The sequence below is a fragment of the Platichthys flesus genome, chromosome 13, assembly GCF_949316205.1.
Source record: "Platichthys flesus chromosome 13, fPlaFle2.1, whole genome shotgun sequence".
NCBI lineage: Eukaryota > Metazoa > Chordata > Actinopteri > Pleuronectiformes > Pleuronectidae > Platichthys > Platichthys flesus.
The window spans coordinates 781,036-803,757 of NC_084957.1; the positions used below are offsets into that span (position 1 = coordinate 781,036).

Below are 22,722 nucleotides of genomic sequence, written 5' to 3' on the forward strand. Positions count from 1 at the left end.
CATCTGGGACAATGTGAGCTTTCAAGTGCGTGACTGGTTCCAGGACCACCCACATTCTTCCGTTCTTTACCTTCTACCTTCTACTCCTTTCCTGAATCCTATTGAGGAATTATTTTCAGCTTGGAGGTGGAAGGTATATGAACGGAACCCACAGGACCGGGTCCCACTGCTCCAGGCCATGGAGGAGGGCTGTGGCGACGTGAGTGTCAAGGCCTGTCAGGGCTTCATGCGCCACTCGAGGTGTTTCTTCCAATGCTGCTTGGACAGGAGGAACATTGCCTGTGAGGTGGATGAGGCCCTCTGGCCAGACAGGTACCGAAGGCCTGATGGCTAATTCATTTTTGTGAAGGGGGAGGGGGGGGGGTTGAGCAGGCCGGGTTTACAGTACAGTTCTCTGTGTGTACTGTGACGCCCCGGCTTTGACACTAGGCTCTGTGGTTCCTATGTGTGCATGTCTCCTGTTTTCTCCATTCAACATGTAGGAGTAGCTGGAGATGCAGGCTGTGGTTAATGAGGGGCGGCGCTCCAGGTGATGGCCATCACTATATAAACAGTGTCCCGGAACCTCAAAGAGCTCTATTCCTGCTCTGGCCTGACGCTGTAAGGCTGCCTGCACCTGTCTTTTCTATCTATTTTGTAAATAAACTTGAAGTATTGTTAAAACGTTACCCGACGGTATCTGTCTTCCCTATGTTATGACTACTGTGAGCTAGGTAGTCGTGACAGTACCGAAATAAACCTTTTTTTGCTTCATATTTGTGTGCTGTTTTATGTTTGACTATGAAAAAAGTGGGCCTACACTTAGACATTTACAAAAGGAGAAATGTCTCCTTCTCCAGTCACTGTCATTCACATGGTGTGTTCCATTTCGATGATTGTGTTTTCAGTTTTGCACTTCAGTGTGCTGTAAATGCTTGGTTGTGTGCAAGCAAGTGCTTAGTTGTGTGTACTCCATTAATGGTATGTGTGTGTCATTGAAAATATGTCTGTGTGTACCATATGAAAACATGAGTTCCATTTTGTGAACGTGTTAGTGTGTGTGTCCCGGCGCTCCGACCCCGCCCACTCGCTCGGAGAGACCCACAGTGAGCTCTGAGCACGGGAGATGTTCTGATCTAGAGACATGTTAATTGTTAACACAATTTTTTCAAAACAATAATGGCTTTCTCAAAACTGCACACAGAAAACTAAAAACCTCACACACAAAATGCTGAAAGGCCTCGGCACTCACGTCGCCACAGCCCTCCTCCATGGCCTGGAGCAGTGGGACCCGGTCCTGTGGGTTCCGTTCATATACCTTCCACCTCCAAGCTGAAAATAATTCCTCAATAGGATTCAGGAAAGGAGTAGAAGGTAGAAGGTAAAGAACGGAAGAATGTGGGTGGTCCTGGAACCAGTCACGCACTTGAAAGCTCACATTGTCCCAGATGATAATGTGATGGATCCTCTGTGGGTCATCTCTCTGACCAGGTGGTACCAGCAGGTCATGCAGGCCATCCAGGAAGACCAGGAGACGGGCAGCGTTATAGAACCCTAGGTGGGTGTGACGGTGCAAGACCCCATGGTGATTCATTGCAGCACACATTGTGATGTTCCCACTACGCTGGCCGGCGACCTTTACAATGGCCTGGATCCGCTGACACAGACCTCCTTGAGCTTTTATTTTGTTACTTCCTGTTACCGGCATTTTAATTTGCATATTAGTTTTTAAATTTTTTGTTTCACCCGAAACATTTAGATTTATCATTTAGATTTACCATTTAGATTTATATTTCACATTTAGATTAAGCATTTAGATTTAAAATGTAACATTTAACATTTGTATTTAAATATTTAAAATATCTCTAAGTTGAAAAATATTGTTGTAAATGTGCAAAAAAGTGACTCTAAAAAATTCACACCAGTTTTTTAAACAAATGTGACAAAATGTTGCTGTTGTTTTCAGCGTGAGTTGTTTTACAAACGGCACCCCATAATTCTCCATGTTGACATGTTGACTGATTTGGTGATATGGAAAGAAATAAATTCTATTTTCATGAGTCTGCAGCATCGGTCTTGTGTAGTGTTTGGCGAATTTATTGTGTATTTGCACTTTCTCTGTGTACCTCACTTACAGTACTCCATTCACTTAGAACTGGAATTACTAAAATGTTAGGTTAGCAACAGCAGTGTAACTGGTCAAAACAGAATTAAGTCATATGAAGCGTGTGTGTTTCAAATGGTAACAAAATATGGTTTTACTAAATTAGTGTATAGTTTTTACAAGAGTGTTTAATGTTGCAAAGGATCTGAGGTGTTCTGCTGATTGGCTGTGTGGTTTTACTAATTGTGTGTAGAGTTTTGAAACACCGGGCCTTGTTTTCAAAATCTTGCTTAAGCAATCTAGAAAAACTGTAATCACTGAGGAGGTGACCCAGTGACAGCACACACACAAACCCACATACACACACACGCACAGGCACACACACACACACATATACACACACACACACACACACACACACACACAGAAACACAAACACACACACACAGCTGATAACGGCTGGTCTCTTGAAGACCCAGATGCTGCAGTGAAATGTAATTTATTGCAACTATTATTATGCGTGTTTGTGCTTTGTTCTCTGTTTCCTGTGTGTGTGTGTGTGTGTGTGTGTGTGTGTGTGTGTTTGTGTGTGTGTGTGTGAGTGAGTGACTGAGTGTTGGTGTGTTTGTGTGTGTGTTTGTGTGTGTGTGAGTGTGTGTGTTTGTGTGTTTGTGTGTGTGTGTGTGTGTGTGTGTGTGTTTGTGTGTTTGTGTGTGTGTGTGTGTGTGTTTGAGTGTGGCTAAAAGCAGCAAAGAGTTAAGGAGCTTTGTGATCTGTTGAAGTACTTAAAGTGAGAGAGAGCGTGAGTGGACGATAGATGGAGGAAGCCATTAGACAGAGGGAGGAGGTGTGGAGAGGTGGATAAAGAACACAGCAGCAGATGGAGTGAGTGGCAGGAGGCTGGGGGGATTGGGGGGAAAGGGAAGGACTTTAAAAATCCTAAAAGAGGGCAAAGAGACGAAGAGAGAGGGGGGGTGGGGCTGAAGAGAGAGAGGGGGCTGAAGAGAGAGAGGGGGGGTTGGTGGTTGCTGGATTAAGTCGTGTTAGAGAGGATTAGTGTGTGTTTTGGTTTGGTAGTAAAATCACATCCGTGTCAGTCACACACAGAAACATCAGCTGAGACAGAGGCACTGGTGAGCTTGTCTTGTTTTACATTTGACTGTGGTTGTGTGTCTGTGTGTGTCTCTGTGTGCTCTAGTTGTCAGTGTAAGCAATGACAACGGTAACCAAAGTGTTTGACCAACTGACACTGACACTGATGTGACGACGGCGCCACAGGAAGCAGCATCACAGACTGAGTATTAAAATGATCCAGGTCTTATTTTGAATATACTAATTAGTGAAGTGTTTCCTCTGATTCATCCTGATGAAATTCTATTTATTATCAGCCCTGTTTGTGTGTTTGTTTGTTTGTGAGATAGAAGACATGTGTAGAGCTCTGATATTTATGTGTGTGTGTGATTTGTTGCAGCTTTGAGGGTTGAGCCTCACTGAGTCACACTCTGGTTATTTACATTTTAATTGATATGTTTTCAGTGGAGACCATCACCATGAGACAAGCAATGGAGGATGGTGAGACACACACACACACCCACACACACACACACACACACACACACACACACACACTCATTTGGATGGTCTGTAGTATGAAGTATGAAGTAAACGAGAACATCACTTCAGAGACTCATCAATATCAGTCCTCTAAACATGTGTGATTTGTAAATCATGATTCATGAATCATTCGAAGGATTAGAAACAGTGAGGGATCATGAGGCGTCAGGTGACACAAGAGTCAGAACAATTGTTACTATTATTATTTCCAGTTCTATACATGTCAAATGCAGCAATAGATAAAGTGTGTGTGTGTGTGTGTGTGTGTGTGCAGGTGTCAGCGAGGTGCTGTTCAGTGTGGTGGAGGATGTGGGTGAAGCCATCAGCAGAAAGGTCGGCAGTGCGCAGCTGCTCCGGGACCTCCTGACGGCCCCATGGCTGAGCTCGCTGCTGAAGGTTCGATGCCGTGGCCACTGACACGCAGCAACACCTGTCCACTTTTGGTGTCACTTGGCGTCTCCTCCCTAGAGCCACTGATGATGTCATTTCCTGCTTCCTCCCTCCAGATGTACGAGTGCCTGTTGCGGTTCCAGCGGTCGACGCCCAGCCCCTTCCTGCTTTACGCCTCAGGCCTTTCTCACCAGGTTCATACTCACACATGTTCCATGATTCTGCTCACGACTGGAATCTGGTGAAACCACGTGTATCACGTCAGCTGCTTCCGATGCAAAAACACGACGTCTGTCGGGTCAATTCGTTGGAGTCGCAGTTCAAACACACGTGAAGAACATGAGAGAGAAGAAGAAGAATCGAATTCTGTGTCTGTTCCTTCAGATCATGGCTGAGATCCAGAGACTTCACCGTCCATCAGCTGAGGCCCAAGAACTGTCCAGTCTGCTGGAGTGTCCTCACCTGCAGGTCTGTACTCACCCCCTGGTCTGTACTCACCCCCTGGTCTGTACTCACCCCCTGGTCTGTACTCACCCCCTGGTCTGTACCTCACCCCCTGGCCTGTACCTCAACCCCTAGTCTGTACTCACCCCCTGGCCTGTACCTCAACCCACGTCTTTACCTCACCCCCTGGTCTGTACTCAACCCCTGGTCTGTACTAAGCCCCGGTCTGTACCTCGCCCCCTAGTCTGTACCTCACCCCCTGGTCTGTACCTCATCCTCTTGTCTGTACCTCACACCCTGGTCTATACCTTATCCCCTGGTCTGTACTCACCCCCTGGTCTGTACCTCAACCCTTGGTCTGTATCTCACCCCCTGGTCTGTACTCACCCCCTGGTCTGTACCTCTACCCCTGGTCTGTACCTCACCCCCTGGTCTGTACTCAACCCCTAGTCTGTACCTCACCCCCTGGTCTGTACCTCATTCTCTTGTCTGTACCTCACACCCTGGTCTATACCTTATCTCCTGGTCTGTACTCACCCCCTGGTCTGTACCTCAACCCCTGGTCTGTACCTCGCCCCCTGGTCTGTACTCACCCCCTGGTCTGTACCTCTACCCCTGGTCTGTACCTCACCCCCTGGTCTGTATCTCACCCCTTGGTCTGTACCTCACCCCGTGGTCTGTACTCACCCCCTGGTCTGTACCTCACCCCCTGGTCTGTACTCAACCCCTGGTCTGTACCTCATCCCCTGGTCTGTACCTCATCCCCTGGTCTGTACTAACCCCCGGTCTGTACCTCACACCCTGGTCTATACATCATCCCCTGGTCTGTACTCACCCCCTGGTCTGTACCTCACCCCCTGGTCTGTACTTAACCCCTAGTCTGTACCTCCCCTCCTGGTCTGTACCTCATTCTCTTGTCTGTACCTCACACCCTGGTCTATACCTTATCCCCTGGTTTGTACCTCAACCCCTGGTCTGTACCTCACCCCCTGGTCTGTACTCACCCCCTGGTCTGTACCTCTACCCCTGGTCTGTACCTCACCCCCTGGTCTGTATCTCACCCCTTGGTCTGTACCTCACCCCCTGGTCTGTACTCACCCCCTGGTCTGTACCTCACCCCCTGGTCTGTACTCAACCCCTGGTCTGTACCTCATCCCCTGGTCTGTACCTCATCCCCTGGTCTGTACTAACCCCCGGTCTGTACCTCACACCCTGGTCTATACATCATCCCCTGGTCTGTACTCACCCCCTGGTCTGTACTCACCCCCTGGTCTGTACCTCACCCCTTGGTCTGTACCTCACCCCCTGGTCTGTACCCCACCCCCTGGTCTGTACCTCATCCCATGGTCTGTACATCACACCCTGGTCTATACATCATCCCCTGGTCTGTACACACCCCCTGGTCTGTACCTCACCCCCTGGTCTGTACCTCACCCCTTGGTCTGTACCTCACCCCCTGGTCTGTACTCAACCCCTGGTCTGTACCTCATCCCCTGGTCTGTACCTCACCCCCTGGTCTGTACTCAACCCCTGGTCTGTACCTCATCCCCTGGTCTGACCTCACCCCCTGGTCTGTACTCAACCCCTGGTCTGTACCTCATTCCCTGGTCTGTACCTCATCCCCTGGTCTGTACCTCACACCCTGGTCTATACTTCACCCCCTGGTCTGTACCTCGCCCCCTGGTCTGTACCTCACCCCCTGGTCTGTACCTCATCCCCTGGTCTGTACCTCATCCCCTGGTCTGTACTAACCCCCGGTCTGTACCTCACCACCTGGTCTGTACCTCACCCACTGGTCTGTACCTCACCCCCTGGTCTGTACCTCATCCCCTGGTCTCTCCCTCATCCCCTGGTCTGTAATAACCCCCGGTCTGTACCTCACCCCCTGGTCTGTACCTCACCCCCTGGTCTGTACTCACCCCCTGGTCTTAACCTCTACCCTTGGTCTGTACCTCAACCCAGGTCTGTACTCACCCCCTGGTCTTAACCTCTACCCTTGGTCTGTACCTCATCCCCTGGTCTGTACTCACCCCCTGGTCTGTACCTCACAACCTGGTCTGTACCTCACACCCTGGTCTGTACCTCATCCCCTGGTCTGTACCTCACACCCTGGTCTATACCTCACCCCCTGGTCTAGACTCACCCCCTGGTCTGTACCTCACCCCCTGGTCTGTACCTCACCCCAGGTCTGTACCTCACCCCCTGGTCTGTACCTCACCCCCTGGTCTAGACTCACCCCCTGGTTTGTACCTCAGCCCCCAGTCTGTACCTCACCACAGGTCTGTACCTCACCCCTGGTCTATACTCATCCCCTAGTCTGTACCTCAACCCAGGTCTGTACCTCACGCACTGGTCTGTACCTCACCCCCTGGTCTAGACTCACCCCCTGGTTTGTTCCTCAGCCCCCAGTCTGTACCTCACCCCTGGTCTGTACCTCACCCCCTGGTCTGTACCTCACCCCAGGTCTGTACCTCACGCACTGGTCTGTACCTCACCCCCTGGTCTAGACTCACCCCCTGGTTTGTACCTCAGCCCCCAGTCTGTACCTCACCACAGGTCTGTACCTCACCCCTGGTCTATACTCATCCCCTAGTCTGTACCTCAACCAAGGTCTGTACCTTATCCCCTGGTCTGTACTAACCCCCGGTCTGTACCTCGCCACCTGGTCTGTACCTCACCCACTGGTCTGTACCTCACCCCCTGGTCTGTACCTCATCCCCTGGTCTCTCCCTCATCCCCTGGTCTGTAATAACCCCCGGTCTGTACCTCACCCCCTGGTCTGTACCTCATCCCCTGGTCTGTACTCACCCCCTGGTCTTAACCTCTACCCTTGGTCTGTACCTCAACCCAGGTCTGTACTCACCCCCTGGTCTGTACCTCATCCCCTGGTCTGTACCTCATCCCCTGGTCTGTACTCACCCCCTGGTCTGTACCTCACAACCTGGTCTGTACCTCACACCCTGGTCTGTACCTCATCCCCTAGTCTGTACCTCACCCCCTGGTCTAGACTCACCCCCTGGTCTGTACCTCACCCTCTGGTCTGAACCTCACCCCAGGTCTGTACCTCACGCACTGGTCTGTACCTCACCCCCTGGTCTAGACTCACCCCCTGGTTTGTACCTCAGCCCCCAGTCTGTACCTCACCACAGGTCTGTACCTCACCCCTGGTCTATACTCATCTCCTAGTCTGTACCTCAACCAAGGTCTGTACCTTATCCCCTGGTCTGTACCTCACCCCCCGGGCCTGTACCTCAGTCCCTGGTCTGGACCTCACCCCAGGTCTGTACCTTACCCCCTGGTCTGTACCTCAAACCAGGTCTGTACCTCATCCTTTGGCTTGAACTCACCCCCTGGACTGTACCTCACCCCCTGGTCCAGACTCACCCCCTGGTCTGTACCTCACCCCAGGTCTGTACCTCACCCCCTGGTCTGTTCTCACCCCCTGACTCCCTGTCTGTCTGTACCTGTCAGGCTCTCCTGTCGTCCCATGACAGCGTGGCCCAGTCAGATTATGGACCTGTCTTACCTCCGCTGCCTGAGCAGTTACCTGAGGATGAGGAGGCCATGAGGATCGTGTGTCTAGTGAAGAACAACCAGCCGCTGGTGAGACAGAGGATTTCATTGTTTCACATGCACAAAAGGGATATGACGCCACCAACAGGCAAATATATAAAACATACCATCACCTTTAATTTAAACTACAGATTTCTGAAGGTTTGAAAATCAATGTAAAAACACAACAAGTATGATATAACAGAGGTCGGATGATTTCACTTTGAACCCAAAATAACCACAAATACAGGTGAGGAGGTGAAATCAGGTCCTGAGCACAAAATAAAAGGATTAGAAGACTAAATAGAACAGAATTATCAGTCTTCATAGTTTTTCTTATCTTTCCCTCACCAAGAACGCATCAGAGCGCAGAGCGAGTGTAGGCGATGGAGTGGGCGTGCTTCGTAGACGCTGGAGCAGCCTCCGGCGCCTCACACTGGAGCGCCTCGCCCCTGGCCGACGGGCGTGGTCGGGGGAGGAGCTCAGCGTGACTGAAAGTGAAGCCAGGCTGTTGCCCGTCCCCAGAGGAGACAGGTCCCGCCCCTTCCTGCCTCGCTATCAGTCAACAGGAAGCTGCTGTTTGTGCCCGCAGACCACAGAGCTGTGGAAGAACAAGCTCAACCAATCAGCTCCCTCCGTCTTTAGTCCTGCGTCCCGTGCCGGTAAGAGGAGGAGAGGACGGTCAACAATTAATCATCTGATCATTTCTTCATTTGGTCGTTCATCCACTAAATAGACTTGCAGACGCTCAACTCATCACAAATCCTCTTTATTTTCACATCTCGTCATCATTTGGCTTCTTTAGTGTTTCCTGTTCTTTAATTCTTCTTTTTAATCCTGTTAATTACACCTAGTTCACTTTTCTCTTGGCATCTCTCGTCCTTGTCTCCATCCTCTGTGCATGGAGGTTCATTTTCAGAGAAAACCAAACCCAATGGGGGCGAAGCAGCTGGAGCAAGCCGTGATGACTATGCCTACCCTCCTCCTCCTCTCCTGGCTTTCAGTGTCAGCCTGCCCAGCTCCCCAGTCCTGTACCAAAAGGGGACGACAGGAGGACAATCGAGGAACATCCCCACCCCCGGCAGGGCTCCATCTTGTCCTGGGATGAGTCCTGTTCGTGCCCAAACTGCATCTTCCAGTCCTGCAGCTCAGTGCTGCACCCATCAGCAGAGTGTCAGCACGCTCCCCATCCCTGCCAGGCAGACTGCACCTCATAACAAACACCACCGAGAGACAGTCAATCGTCCCAACACACACTACTACTCCACCGCACCTCGTCACCATGGATGCAGGAATCAACCGAAACTGACACAAAACCAGCATCTCCAACTAAACCTCAATGAGCTTCCTCAGTCTCGAGCTCTCACCAAGCAGTGCAGCGTTGAGGAGCTCAGGGCCACGGTTCAGACGCCGGCCAGCAGCATCGAGCACGGCACCCAGGACGTTCGCCACCTTGGACACAAGATGGTCGCAGTGACCGAGCTGATCACAGACAGCGTGGAGGAGAACGCCCAGGCGCTCAACCTGCTCGCTGAGGTGGTTGACAAGCTCCAGGGGCTCATTGTGGCCAGCAAACACCCAGAGTCATCACCGCCACTCAGGCCGAGACAGCACCCTCCTCCCCCACCTCCTCCAAGAGTCTCCTCAATGTCTCCAAAAGTGGTCCGCAAACCTCCCACACCTTACCCACGGCACCTGTCATCCTCCCCTTCTTCTACTTCTCGCTCCTCCTCTTCCTCTTCATCGTCGTCCGTCAGCTCCTGTGCCGACAGCTTTCCAACGTCCAAGAGTCCAAAACAAACAAACGGAGGCTCGAAGAGGACGGTGGTGATGTCTGGTGCCACCCACAGGGCAAGTGCTAATGGCAGTAATGGACAAATGAGGTACAGTAATGGATCAGTTTCTAGAGTCTCTCTGGGGGATGAAGAAGACCATAACAGCACAGGTTGTTTAACAGTCAAGAAGAAGAAGGAGAAGCAGGGGAAGAAGAAGAATAAGAAGAAATAGGCCGAAAACAAACTCCTCTCCTCGTCTGCTCTGGCTCAGAAACAGAAACTGACTGATAAACCAGTAAATCTTTTGCTTTGTGAATATTAGAAAGTGATGAGAAAATGTTTCACAAAAAGGAACCATATAATTCCCACCAGCATTTTAAGGTTTTCACCACCAGAAGCAGATCAACTCTCACACAGCAAACATTGGTTTTAGTCACTGGATCGAATCCTCGATGTGGAAATATTCAAAATATTTAAAGGTACTGAAAAGTGTTATTCCCTCAAACCACATTAACCATTTCATCCAGGAACCATGACCATCGTCATTATCGTCATCATATCGATGAATACACACAGAATATATAAATATGTGTGCAGTTAAAAAGTGGTGAACTCCCCCCCCACCCACCCACATATGTCAACAACAGAGGTCCAAGCATTGATCCGTCAGTGGCTCCTGTGTCAGTGATTTGATCCAATCACAACAAGGTTTTCACGACTATTCTGTGGAAAACTGACAGAATCCCTTTTATACTGAAGTATTCTTTGAATCAGTTTCTATGCTGACACCATTTCAAGCTGTAGTAAAAGCAGTCTCAGTGCCGTGAAGGGGCTTAACCACAGTGCTACAATATATACAGTATATATATATTATATCAAATATAATGTATATTGCAAAAAAGTTCCATGTCAAGTAGTATTTTGGAGAATTTGCTCAGAATAGAAACACAGAGCATGTCAGGCCACAGCAGAGATGTCAGAGGAAAATGTCTTGACCTGAACCAACGAGGTGGACGTTTGTTTTGGTGTTTTTCTGTGAGTGAAACGTTTCAGCTCCTAAAAGACGTCATTCTGTTCATTTCTCTCAGGATCAACGTTAATTACTAACTTCAAGCTGCTCCAGCAGTTGTTTTGAAGGCTCATTTCCTCATCTCTGATTTCCCATCTCTCCATTTTCAACTCCTTGTATTTTCCATCTCATCATTCAAAGCTTCACTAAAACCTGGTATTTGTTGCCAAAATGAAAGTGGAAGTTAAAGTTGTGTTCACTGGTCGGACAGGGGGCGACGATAAGGAGGGACGAGGAGACCGGAGGGATCTTCATCGCCAGAGTGATTCATGGAGGACTGGCCGACCGCAGCGGTGAGAGGAAGCCAGAAAGGGTGTGTGTGTGTGTGTGCCTTCTTTATGAGGACAAAAGCAAGTCCCTATAATACAAATCATTTAATTTTAAGGTAAAGACATGTTTAAAGGTATGGTTGAGTTTAGGTTAAGGTAAGTAGTAACTATGGTTAAAGTCAGAGTCAGTCTCTGGGAAACAACCTGACTGTGTGTGTGTCTCAGGACTCCTCCATCCTGGGGATCTGGTCGTGGAGGTGAACGGTAACCCGGTGCTGGGTCTGGAGCCGGAGCAGGTCATCCAGATCCTGGTAGGAAATTGAATTACATGCTGCTGTACTTTAATGAGGACCTGGAAGAAGACATGTTGTATTATTGTGTGAAGTCAATAAGACAAACGGTTTGTGAGATTCCACGTTCACACCGACAGTCGCTTGCACTCTGCATAATGAATATTATACTTATTTCTGGTAAGTTAGTTTTGATGACAAAACACATTTGAGGGACTATCCCACATTGTGGTGTCTCTATTTGCAAGTAATTGAATTATCTACATTATCCACCTCGGGAAATGTTGATGGGTGATTTTTTATTAAAATGTAATTTGATAAAAAGCACAGAATCTGCCCAGTGTTTAATAACCAGTTTGATGTGAAATGACGTTTTCATCTGAGTTGAGTTGCTTTGTTTCCTCAGATCAACTCTCAGGGAACGATCCTGTTCAAGGTCGTTCCAAACGCAGCTCAGAGCAGCAGCAGCCACATGTCGGTGAGAGACAGAACCTCGGAGGATCCCTCCTTAAAAAGTTCTGTCTCTAAACTTTGTGTCTTTCCGTCAGGTGTACATGAAGGCCATGGTGGACTACTGCCCCCTGCAGGACTCGTCCATCCCGTGTCCGGACGCAGGGATGGCGTTCAGCCGAGGAGACCTGCTGGAGGTGGTTGACCAGTCGGACGGCCGGTGGTGGCAGGCCAGGAAGCTGCCGTGCTCCGTGTCCTGTGCCGGACTCATTCCCTCTGCCAGCATGTTGAAGAGGTGACACCGGATCAGGCTATCACCTGAACCACACAGATGCACTGCTTCGGCTGAGTTACTGCTTTTGTCCTGTTTTACATTTGTGTACGATCGAAATTTCAATTTCAAACAGTCGAGTCGGTGTTTCTTAACTTAAAGAATTCTTTAGTGAACATTTGTGTGTCATTGACGGTTTGACAGGAGCTTTTAAACAACATTGTGTCTTTGTCCTCCACAGTAAACAGAGGGAGCAGTGGTGGAGTCAGCCCTCACCGGGCCACAGCTGCATCCGGCCCTGTGAGAACTCACTGTTAATACCACTCAGCTCAGTGCAATCAGCAAGTCCCCCCCCCCCCCCCCCCCGCCCCAAGTTCAACAGGATCCAGGAGGACGCTGAGATTAAAGTGTCTCAACAAATTGAATTTACAACAAATTTATAAAACTCTGGTTTGTTTTGTCACCGTGAACTTTCTGAATGAACTGAACTGAAAACTGTAGAAAACAACTGATGCTGTGACTGATCAGGATCAATGTGTGAGTCTTTTCTAACAGTTGTGTCTTCTCTCTGTTCCCTCTGCTGACGACAGTGACGCTGGCTGAGAACGGTGAGTAACAAGGGAACATCTTGTCCTAAAGTCTAAAAGATTCACATCGTCCAACAACATCAACATCAAATCACACTTTTTTTATTTTATTTGACCTTTATTTAACCAGGAAAGTCCCATTGAGATTAAAAACCTCTTTTCCGAGGGAGTCCTGGCCAAGAGGCAGCAACAAATAACATATGTACACTCACAATATTACACTCACAACATATAAACAGAAATTAAAATGATAAAAAAACAGTTACAAGTAAATTAAAATTCATAAAAAACATCTACAAGTAAAAGAAGTGGTCTGAAATGCTCTCATCGTAGATTTAAACTTTGACAGTTTGTTGTCTTTTTGTGACTCATTGTGTACTTTTGTCCTTTTTTTTATGTCTGTCCCAGAGGACGATGCTGAGGACAAACGCACCCTCACAGGTAAAACATGACTGAGAGCTACGTACAGATATAAACTGTATAAATATGATACATATACAGTTTATATGATACACTATTTGTTTTCCATCTTGTTTTTCTCTTCTGTCCACAGATGTGGAGGAGCTGAGTTTTGGTAGGTAAGTCTGTTCAGACTCAGGAAACATGAAGCTGCATGTTGGGTTTTATTAAACATTTTAAAAGTCTATGGAAACTTGAAGTAAAAATGTGTTTTAATGAACTTTTACCTAAATGTTGTTTCTTAAAAAGGCTGTCTGTATTTAATGTTAAATAAAAGAAGAGTTTATTCTTGAAAAGAATCTTGTGAAGTGAAGAGTCTTAATGTTTCCTCTGTTCAGATGAGGCTGATTCTGATGTCACTGATGGAATCTACCTGGGTGAGACACATCCTCACACAGTGGACACATGAACATTAAACCTCATGTCCACATGGATCTCAACCTGGGGACAGCTGCTGTCACACGTGTCTCTAGTTTCCACAGTCAACAGAGGCCAATCTCTTTGAATCCATATTGTTCGAATGTCTCCTCAGCTGGTTTCCGTCGAACTTTCCGTCTGTGGAGGAGAACGTCCTTCAGGAGGAGACGACAGTCCTGCACCTCCTGCTCCCCCAACAGCAGCACTCTGTCCACCCCTTATGAGGAGGTGGCTCTGTACCAGCGCCCCCCGCAGGAGAACCACCGTCTCATCGTCCTTGTTGGTGAGAGAGGAATATTTAAACTTGCTGACAACCTGAACTAACGAACCAATGAGGAGTTAACAACTTAACATGTTCAACCAGACTCACACACTCACACACACACTCACACACACACACACACACACACACACACACACACACACACATTCTGTGCTACGACACACAAAGGTACAACGATGTTGACTCTTTACAACAGGAAACAAAGTGAGGATATTTTATCTGATGTGAAACAACCTGGATCAAATTAAACTGTCAGTTAAGAGAAGCTGAAGTCGAGACTTTTAGTGTGTTCAGTTCTTCTGTCTTATAAATATTCTAGAATAGAAAAAAAAAAAAAAACAAGACTTTAAATCATTTTGTTGAGAAACTACAGTGTGTTCATCAGCTGCTGTGTAACAGACGTTGATATCAGTGTGTCTGTATCACGGTCTGTTGTGCTCAGGGGCCTCAGGAGTTGGAGTCAGTGAACTGAGGAAGAGACTCATCAAACTGAACCCGTCGACCTTCCAGGGACCCGTACCTCGTACGTACCACCGCCTCAACACATTCATAAGTTCATTTAAACTCTGATAACACATTTGAAATCGTTTTTAATGTTGAATTTATGATAGAAAATACAAATATCAGTTCAATTGTAAACTAGGGCCACATCATTTTTTATATGAATGAAAAACGAAAAGAGAAACAAAGAAAATAAAATGTTTGGTTTAATTCATCCACCTGATTTGTCACCAGACACCACGCGTCCAATCAGAGCGGGGGAGCAGACAGGAAGAGAGTACCACTTCGTCACCAAAGAGTTGTTTGAGTACATGGTCTGTAACCACAGGTGGGATTCTCTCCTGTTACTTTTTAATAGTGATCATCATTTATCAAAGAGCGTATTATTTGCCTTTATTTAACCAGGTCGGTCCGGTTGAGATACAACAACCTCTTTTCCAAGGGAAGCCTGGCCAAGACAGCAGCATACAAACAATTTCAACAGTCACAAGACATACAGAAATCACAAAACGCAGATAAAATACATAGAGTGTCATAGATAAAGTTCAGTATTAAATAAAAACACTTTGTCTTATTCGTCACATCTTCTTTCCAAACCCGTTTTATATTCCAAGGGTGTAATCACTGAAAGTCATTGTTTTCAATGCTGTTTGTGTGTGTGTGTGTATGTGTGTGTGTGTGTGTGTGTGTATGTGTGTGTGTTTGTGTGTGTGTGTGTAGGTTTTTGGAGTACGGTGAATATAAAGCTCACCTGTACGGGACGAGCACTGACGCCATCGATGACGTGCTGAAACGGGGACGGATGTGCATCGTGGATGTGGAACCACATGTGAGTTTCTGAAGAGGAGCCGGATTCACTCAGCGTTAGAAACAGTCTGAACAGACACACACACACTTTCGAAACCTGCTGACACACTGTCTCTGGCCTCAGAGTGTCCAGCCGCTGAGGACGAGAAAACTGAAGCCTTACGTGATTTTCATCAAAGTCCCCGACCCAGAGAGACTGAGACAGACGAGGAGAGACGCCCGACTCATCACCAACTGCACCATCAACAGAGCTTTCACAGTAAGAGGCTCCGTCCTGTAGAGACATGTCCTAACGCAGGTGTTGGATAAAATAACTTGTTATTGGTGAGTGTGTGAGGACGGGCTCATGTCTCTGTCCCTGCAGGAGGAAGACTTCATGGAGCTGGAGGAGACGTCCCACAAGATGGAGGCAAAGTACAAGCAGTTGTTCGACAGCGTGCTGGTGAACGAGGAGCTGCAGGACGCCTGCATGCAGCTGGGCTCCCTCGTCCACCAGGCCCAGAACGAGCCTCAGTGGATTCCTGTGAGCTGGAGCCGGCCTGAGGCCTAGAGCCGAACACCTTAAATAAATATCTTTAAACGTTGTGACATGTTTTGTGCAGAGTGAAAGAGAGCCCCCCCCTCCCCCCTGTGTTTGTTCCTCAGGTTAATCCTGTGCAGATGTAGCTCAGCAGATTTAAGGAGGATTAGAGACTTTATGTCGTATGAACAGCAGCAGATAAAATGAGGCGGGGGGGGGGGGGGGGGCCTCTTTCAGAGATCCATAGATGAGGAAGAAGTGAATTGAAAATGAATGGAAAAGTTGCATCATTAAAATCAATGTTATTCCTCAAATGTCTTGTGTCGCTGTCATTGTGTTTTTTTTAGTTTCCTCACCTGGGGCGTGTCAGACACACAACCATGACATGACGTTTACATTCACAGAAAACTGCTGAACCCACAAACCGTCTGGAAGTAGTTTGTCTCTCTGAGGACTTTACAACCTTGTCCTACGAACACTGAGCCCGTCAGGGAGTGTGTATTATAGGATTCATTAAGTGACCTGGTTTCTGTGGCCTGATGGATTGACCTTTGACCTGTCCCCTGGGGGCGGGGCTCTGCTCCGGGCCTCACACACTAAGTGAGTATTTATAAAAAGCTCTGCACACAACCGATAAGAAGTGACAGAAGATTGAAGACGAGTTTGAGGACGACTCACTGATGAAGAGGAGTTCTTCTGAAGTATCAACACAAGAGAACACACAACACACACACACACATGTTTACAACAGTATAATGAACTTGTTAATATCAATGAACCATAAACCATGAGTTTGGTAACTGGGTCCATGTCTGACCTCAGGTCAGTGAACTGTTAGCAGCAGGGTGACGGATTATTAGCTTCCATTTCTGTGCCAGCTGGTGACGTGGCAGCCAACCGACCAATCACAGAGCTCCCTGGCTGGTGTCACGGCTCAGCCCCTGATCACCTGTCCCCTTAAACCCGGGGATGAGTCTCAAATCTGCAGCCCCGCCTCCGGCCTCCTCCTGCTCCTCCTGCTCCTCCTGCTCCTCTCTGACTGGTTGTGCTTCAGGCTTCTATCTCCAGATCCAGATCGGTCGTCTGGAGCCTTTCTGGGTTGATGACCGACTCCAGGTGAAGGAGGGTCCGTGTGTGGACTTGATCTTCACAGCCACAGACTCAGAGGTGAGGATCCCCCCCACACATCTCCACGTGACGTGTTTGTGTGTTTTTAGTTTCTCTTTTCAAACTAGGAAGAAATCCTTTAGTAACTCTAAGTTTTCATCCGTCAACAGTTCCAGGGATGAGACGTTCATGGTGCAGCACCCGACCTCTAGGGATGATGTTCACATTAGACATTTCTGTGAACATCATCACATGCTGTCGGTTTCATACTAAACAAAGATTCAGGTTTCATCACCCGTGAAGGGATACAGCTGCAGACATGCTAACATGCTAACATGCTAACAGCTCCACATGTTTCCTGATCTGAGTTTCTCAGGTTCACTGTCAGGTCATAAAATGTGGAACGGTTTGAATTAGCATGAATCTGATAACAACTTAACAACTGTAGATTTAATGACCTGGGAATGTAAATGATCCTCTCATTAAAGAACGAGTTTACAGTTAATTAATAATGAATTAATATGAATCTAGTTTGAGCTCTTAAAGGCTGACTTCTCAGAAAGTGTCTTTCTGAGCTACACTGAACTGTGTCCTGTTAAAACAATGAGAGTAACACTTTGTTCTAAACGTCCACACGTCACATGATGTCCTGTCAGACTCTGCTCAGCCACCGATGGACAGATGTTGTGTTGATCTCAGAAACAGAAACAGAAAGTGCTGAATGTTACTAAGGTCTCAGACGTTCAGGTCAAACAAGATTCAATAACAAACGTCTGTGAGTCGAGTGGCTGGTGCTTCAGCTCGCTCGCTTATCCTCTTCACGATCTTCAGAAACACGGAAGGAAAAATTCCCTAAAGTAAATAAACTCAAATAAAAGTAAATTAATTTCATGATGAAGGTTTGAAGAATTTGAATTTTCTATTAAGTTTCCTGAACCTTTTCCCCAGCACCGTCCTCCGAACTCAGGTTAATCCAGTTATCTCAAACAAACGGCAGCATGTGGACACGCTGGTGAACTGACCTGACTCATCTCTGCTCTGACAGATCCTGTTGATCCTTCACTCAGAGGACTGCACCATGCCGACCGGCAGGAGCAAGAAGAAGAGGCCGAAGAAGGAGGTGAACGACGGAGAGGAGCCGGGAGAAGGTGAGAGGAGAAGGAGTCTGTGTCTGCAGCTTCACAGCACGTTCTACTATGTTCTCCTGTGATCTCCTGTGTTCTACTGTGTTCTCCTGTGTTCTCCTGTGTTCTCCTTTGTTCTCCTGTGATCTCCTGTGTTCTCCTTTGTTCTACTGTGATCTCCTGTGATCTCCTGTGATCTCCTGCGTTCTCCTTTGTTCTACTGTGATCTCCTGTGATCTCCTGTGTTATCCTGTGTTTTCCTTAGATCTCCTGTGTTCTACTGGGTTCTCCATTGTTCTCCTGTGATCTCCTGTGATCTCCTGTGTTCTACTGTGTTCTCCTGTGTTCTCCTGTGTTATACTGTGTTCTCCTGTGTTCTCCTTTGTTCTCCTTTGTTCTCCTGTGATCTCCTCTGATCTCCTGTGTTATCCTTTGTTCTACTGTGATCTCCTGTGTTCTACTGTGTTCTCCTGTGTTCTCGTTTGTTCTCCTGTGATCTCCTGTGTTATCCTTTGTTCTACTGTGATCTCCTGTGTTCTACTGTGTTCTCCTGTGTTCTCGTTTGTTCTCCTGTGATCTCCTGTGTTCTACTGGGTTCTCCATTGTTCTGCTGTGATCTCCTTTGATCTCCTGTGTTCTACTGTGTTCTCCTGTGTTCTCCTGTGTTCGCCTGTGTGCTACTGTGTTCTCCTGTCTTCTTGTTCAGTGGGTGCGGAGGTGGAGATGGAGGAGCTGACCACCAGGAGTCGCTCTGAGAGCAGAGACCATCTGACCCCAGAGCCTCAGGAGCCAGCACCACAGAAGAAGAAGAAGAAGAAGAAGGCGCTGACGATCGGTAAAAATGTTTCCACTGCCGCTGCTGCTTTTATAAATTTAGAATGAGCTCTTAAAGGCTGACTTCTCAGAAAGTGTCTACTGAAGAGATGTATTTGTATGAGTCTGACTAAGCTACACTGGACTGTGTCCTGTTAAAACAATGAGAATAACCCTTTGTTCTAAACGTCCTCACGTCACATGATGTCGTGTCAGACCTGGAAGCAGAACAAGACGTTCCAAACGGTGACATGGTGGAGTCCCCCATGGACGGAGAGGAGATGACTGCTGCTGTGACCAGAAAGACCAAAAGGAAAAGGTGAGAAGATGCACGAAGCAAGTGAAAGAATAGATACAAGGGGCAGCTGATTTTAGTCCTGATGTGTTCCTGACGTGTTCCTGACGTGTTCCTCACATGTTCCACACATCCTCCTCACATGTACCACACATGTTCTGCAGGTTCTCTATGTTAGAACTAATATCTTAGTCAGTTTCTCTGGACATGTTCTGGATCTTCTCCTGCAGCCTCCTGGTAGAATGTGTGTAACATGTCAGAGTCCATGTGAGGAACCAGCAGGACAATGTGTGGAAGCTTCCCAGTGAGCGAGTGGACGTGTTGATGAGGTTTCTAACATGTGACGTGAAACTGGAAGAACACAAACATCTCAGGATGAAGAAGAGGAGCCGGACACATAGAAGATGAAGATGTCCACTTGGAAAGACGAGGAGGTTCCAGATCTTCTGGTGATGAGGGCCGACGCCGGTGTGGATGAGCTGTAAACAACAACACTGATCTTTCCACAGCAGAGTTTATACCACATGTTCTGCCTCCTGCTGCTCTACAGGCTCCGCCCCCTCTGCCCAGGCTCCGCCCCTCCCATGATGTTCCCACATGTTCCTGTTTAGACGAGTCGGACCCAACAACCTGCTGTTGCTGCTTAACAAACACCAACTACACAACATGTGACAAAATCCTTCACAATGAATATGTAACTTAACATAACAATGATTATAAGTGAGGCTCGTGTTTTGGCGACACATCTCTCGACACAGTGGGGGTTAACGATTTCAGACTCATCTTCTGGGGACCATGAATTTACTGACCCACTTCCTCAGCGTTGCTCTGTGAAATGAAATCCTCTGTATTGTTTGGTGCAGGAAGCCGAAGGCGGCGGAGCACTACACCGACGACGTCGGAGCTGAAGATGACGACATCATCACAGACGCCCAGTCACCCATCCCCCAGCATTCCCTGTTCTCCGCCCCCCACAGCCACAGCCAGCCGCTCGGCAAAGTCTTCGTGGAGCGGAACCGTGAGTGTGGATCAGATTTCATTGCTCTGGCTTCATCCACACGTGAACATTTTCATTCGCAAACTAAAACCAACTCCCTCCAGACGAGTGTTCAGCTCCTGAAATGAACATTTTCTGTTCTATAAATGAAGAAATCAGCTTTTTTCTTGCATGAGGAGAAAAAATGTATTTATTATTTTATCTCTGACTTAACACGTGACTTCTCCGACACTGTCTGCAGATGATGTTAAACATCTGAGTCACAGGCCACGCCCACATTTAGATGTCACAGCGTAAACACAGAATTCAAAAGTACTGACCTAAAACTCGGTGCTAGTTTCTGTTTGGTGTTGATCAGCCAAGTAACTTGAGACATGATGGATTAATGCAACGTAGTAAATCATATTTTACACTTGAGTAAGAGTACGAGAGACAAGATGCTGCAGGTTTATTTCAATATGGTCGTCATTTCTCCCTTTTCCTGGGAACACCAACTGATATTACTACATAAGTTCCAGTTTAAGTGTATTTAATCAACCAATGATGATTTGTCAGTAACCCAGAACAGCAGCAGCCTCTATAATCCATGGCACTGTTGTGGGTCACTGACCTCTGACCTCAGCCGACTCTCCAAATCTCCTCCGGCGCCCTGAGCCCGGTCAAACGTCCACAGCCTCAGAAATGACCACGAAGCCGATTGGCCCTTGTTCACGAAGGGCGTTTTGACCACAGGGCGTTTCCAGGCGGAGCGGGTGGAGCAGTTCCGACACCCGGAGCTGATGGACGACTACACAGACCCCAGACAGTTCTGGACCACCAGAGACGTCGCTTTGAGGGTCCACAGCGGCTTCAGGTCTGCAGCCCTTAACCTCAACCATAGGAACCACTTACCTAACCCCTTAACCTGAACCCTTATCTCTGGTGCAGGGTGATGGGTCTGTTCTCCCACGGCTTCCTGGCGGGCTACGCGGTGTGGAACATCATCGTTGTGTACGTGTTGGCGGGCGAACAGATGACCACGCTGCCCAACCTGCTGCAGCAGTACCACCCACTGGCCTACCCCGCCCAGTCCCTGCTCTACCTGCTGCTGGCCATCAGCACTGTGTCGGCGTTTGATAGGTGTGTGTGTGTGTGTGTGTGTGTGTGTGTGTGTGTGTGTGTGTGTGTGTGTGTGTGTGTGTGTGTGTGTGTGTGTGTGTGTGTGTGTGTGTGTGTGTGTGTGTGTGTGTGTGTGTGTGTGTGTGTGTGTGTGTGTGTGTGTGTGTGGCTCTACTATGGATAACACAATGACACATTGGATGCAACAGGTTGAGTTTGATGGTTGTAATGCGTACACACAGGTCTATGTTCAAATGTTCGATACCTGAAGATGTCATGACCTGGATGATTGAGATCTTTAGGAACATTTCAACTCATCTATTTCCATTTAAAATAAACAGAAAGGAAACAAACATCTTCGTCTCTCCTGCAGAGTGAACCTGGCCAAGGCCTCGATGGCTCTGAGAGGATTCCTCACACTCGACCCTGCTGCTCTGGCCTCGTTCTGTAAGTGATGAAGATGATGGTGATGATGGTGAGGAAGATGATGATGGTGATGATGATGTGATGAAGAGTTTTCCTCCCTTTGTTTACAGTATACTTTATCGCCCTGATCCTGTCCCTCAGTCAACAGATGACCAGTGACCGTATCAACCTTTATCCTTCAGCCAACGAGACTCTGTGGTGACAACTCTCTTCAAAATTTGAATTTCATGAAAATGCTATAATCTTCCTAAAACTTTTTTAAAAGATAGGAAATAAGTTGAGAAATAAAGAGCTGTGTGTCCTCCAGGCCTCCAGGTTCAGAGGAGCAGATCCTGCGGCCGTGGATGGTGGTGAACCTGGTGGTGGCGCTGTTGGTGGGCTTGGCCTGGGCCGTCATTTCCACACGACCGGATATCGACTACACAGAAGGTGACGATAGTGTGTGCGTGTGTGTCAGTGTGTATGTGTTTGTGTGTGTTAATTTGCTGTTTCCCTCTCAGAGTTCTTGATGACGATGGAGGTGGAGGGTTCCTCGAGAGGAGAGGAGAACTTGGACGTTTCTGCCTGATTCACTTAGTTTCTTTTTCTTCTGTGTTTCATGTTTGTTTTTGTACAGTTCCTCGCATAGTGCATTGTGTTGAGTCATTTTGTAATTAAAGAAATATTGCTCATGTTCAGTGTGGGGTGTGTTTACAGCTTTTTGCCACAGAATGGAGCCACTGCTCGGATACATAGGTATTTGTAGCCCATATTGTATATGTATTCATGTGCTACAGATTTAGACCCAGTCAGAAAGATGAGCTATATTTTATGTTTCCATATTCCATAAGAAAGAGTCAGGTTCTCGTGGTTGCTGCTGATTCCCATTGTGCCTTCATACTTTGATGATCATGGAAACTTGTGATGAACTTGACTCTTTTCAAAAAGAAAATAAGATGCAGCTTCAACACTTCACCTGTAGTAACTCAGGTGTGAGGAGGAGGAGGGAATCAGGTGAATCAGAGAAAGCAGCAGCAGTGGTCCTGTGGACGCGCTGCTCGCCCCCTCAGCAGCAGTCGTGTGAACGCGCTGCTCGCACTCG

General features: G+C 47.7%; 2 protein-coding genes across 4 annotated transcripts; both read left to right on the plus strand.

Moving 5' to 3' along the window:
* Positions 1 to 3,101: 3,101 nt before the first annotated feature.
* Positions 3,102 to 16,002, plus strand: LOC133966794 (MAGUK p55 subfamily member 4-like). Of its 2 annotated transcripts, XM_062401812.1 has the most exons (21): positions 3,102 to 3,216; positions 3,620 to 3,655; positions 3,972 to 4,093; positions 4,204 to 4,281; positions 4,472 to 4,555; positions 8,003 to 8,134; positions 11,139 to 11,220; positions 11,422 to 11,507; positions 11,893 to 11,964; positions 12,035 to 12,231; positions 12,449 to 12,507; positions 12,798 to 12,815; positions 13,203 to 13,235; positions 13,348 to 13,368; positions 13,592 to 13,630; positions 13,786 to 13,953; positions 14,396 to 14,476; positions 14,689 to 14,782; positions 15,175 to 15,283; positions 15,386 to 15,520; positions 15,626 to 16,002. In XM_062401812.1, the coding sequence occupies exons 2-21, from the start codon at positions 3,634 to 3,636 to the stop codon at positions 15,809 to 15,811; spliced, it is 1,818 nt and encodes a 605-aa protein (XP_062257796.1). In that variant the 5' UTR covers positions 3,102 to 3,216; positions 3,620 to 3,633; the 3' UTR covers positions 15,812 to 16,002. The 2 variants fall into 2 exon arrangements, with proteins under 2 accessions (XP_062257796.1, XP_062257797.1); XM_062401813.1 differs by lacking the exon at positions 11,893 to 11,964.
* Positions 16,003 to 16,787: 785 nt separating this feature from the next.
* Positions 16,788 to 22,318, plus strand: LOC133967361 (transmembrane protein 237A-like). Of its 2 annotated transcripts, none has more exons than XM_062402774.1 (11): positions 16,788 to 16,948; positions 17,934 to 18,036; positions 18,719 to 18,847; positions 19,042 to 19,144; positions 19,984 to 20,138; positions 20,850 to 20,970; positions 21,045 to 21,236; positions 21,589 to 21,662; positions 21,752 to 21,839; positions 21,949 to 22,070; positions 22,142 to 22,318. In XM_062402774.1, the coding sequence occupies exons 2-11, from the start codon at positions 17,967 to 17,969 to the stop codon at positions 22,207 to 22,209; spliced, it is 1,122 nt and encodes a 373-aa protein (XP_062258758.1). In that variant the 5' UTR covers positions 16,788 to 16,948; positions 17,934 to 17,966; the 3' UTR covers positions 22,210 to 22,318. The 2 variants fall into 2 exon arrangements, with proteins under 2 accessions (XP_062258758.1, XP_062258759.1); XM_062402775.1 differs by having other exon boundaries at positions 16,790 to 16,948; positions 18,278 to 18,847.
* The last annotated feature ends 404 nt before the right edge of the window (positions 22,319 to 22,722 follow it).

Bases quoted from the DNA above. Each gene is read 5' to 3' on its own strand.
- LOC133967361 (XM_062402774.1), top strand. From the start codon at position 17,967: ATGCCGACCGGCAGGAGCAAGAAGAAGAGGCCGAAGAAGGAGGTGAAC. The intron at 19,145-19,983 runs GTGAGAAGATGC...TGTTTGGTGCAG, and splicing joins AGAAAGACCAAAAGGAAAAG to GAAGCCGAAGGCGGCGGAGC. The intron at 21,237-21,588 runs GTGTGTGTGTGT...TCTCTCCTGCAG, and splicing joins ACTGTGTCGGCGTTTGATAG to AGTGAACCTGGCCAAGGCCT.
- LOC133966794 (XM_062401812.1), top strand. From the start codon at position 3,634: ATGAGACAAGCAATGGAGGATG. The intron at 4,282-4,471 runs GTTCATACTCAC...CTGTTCCTTCAG, and splicing joins CCTCAGGCCTTTCTCACCAG to ATCATGGCTGAGATCCAGAG. The intron at 15,284-15,385 runs GTGAGTTTCTGA...CTCTGGCCTCAG, and splicing joins TCGTGGATGTGGAACCACAT to AGTGTCCAGCCGCTGAGGAC.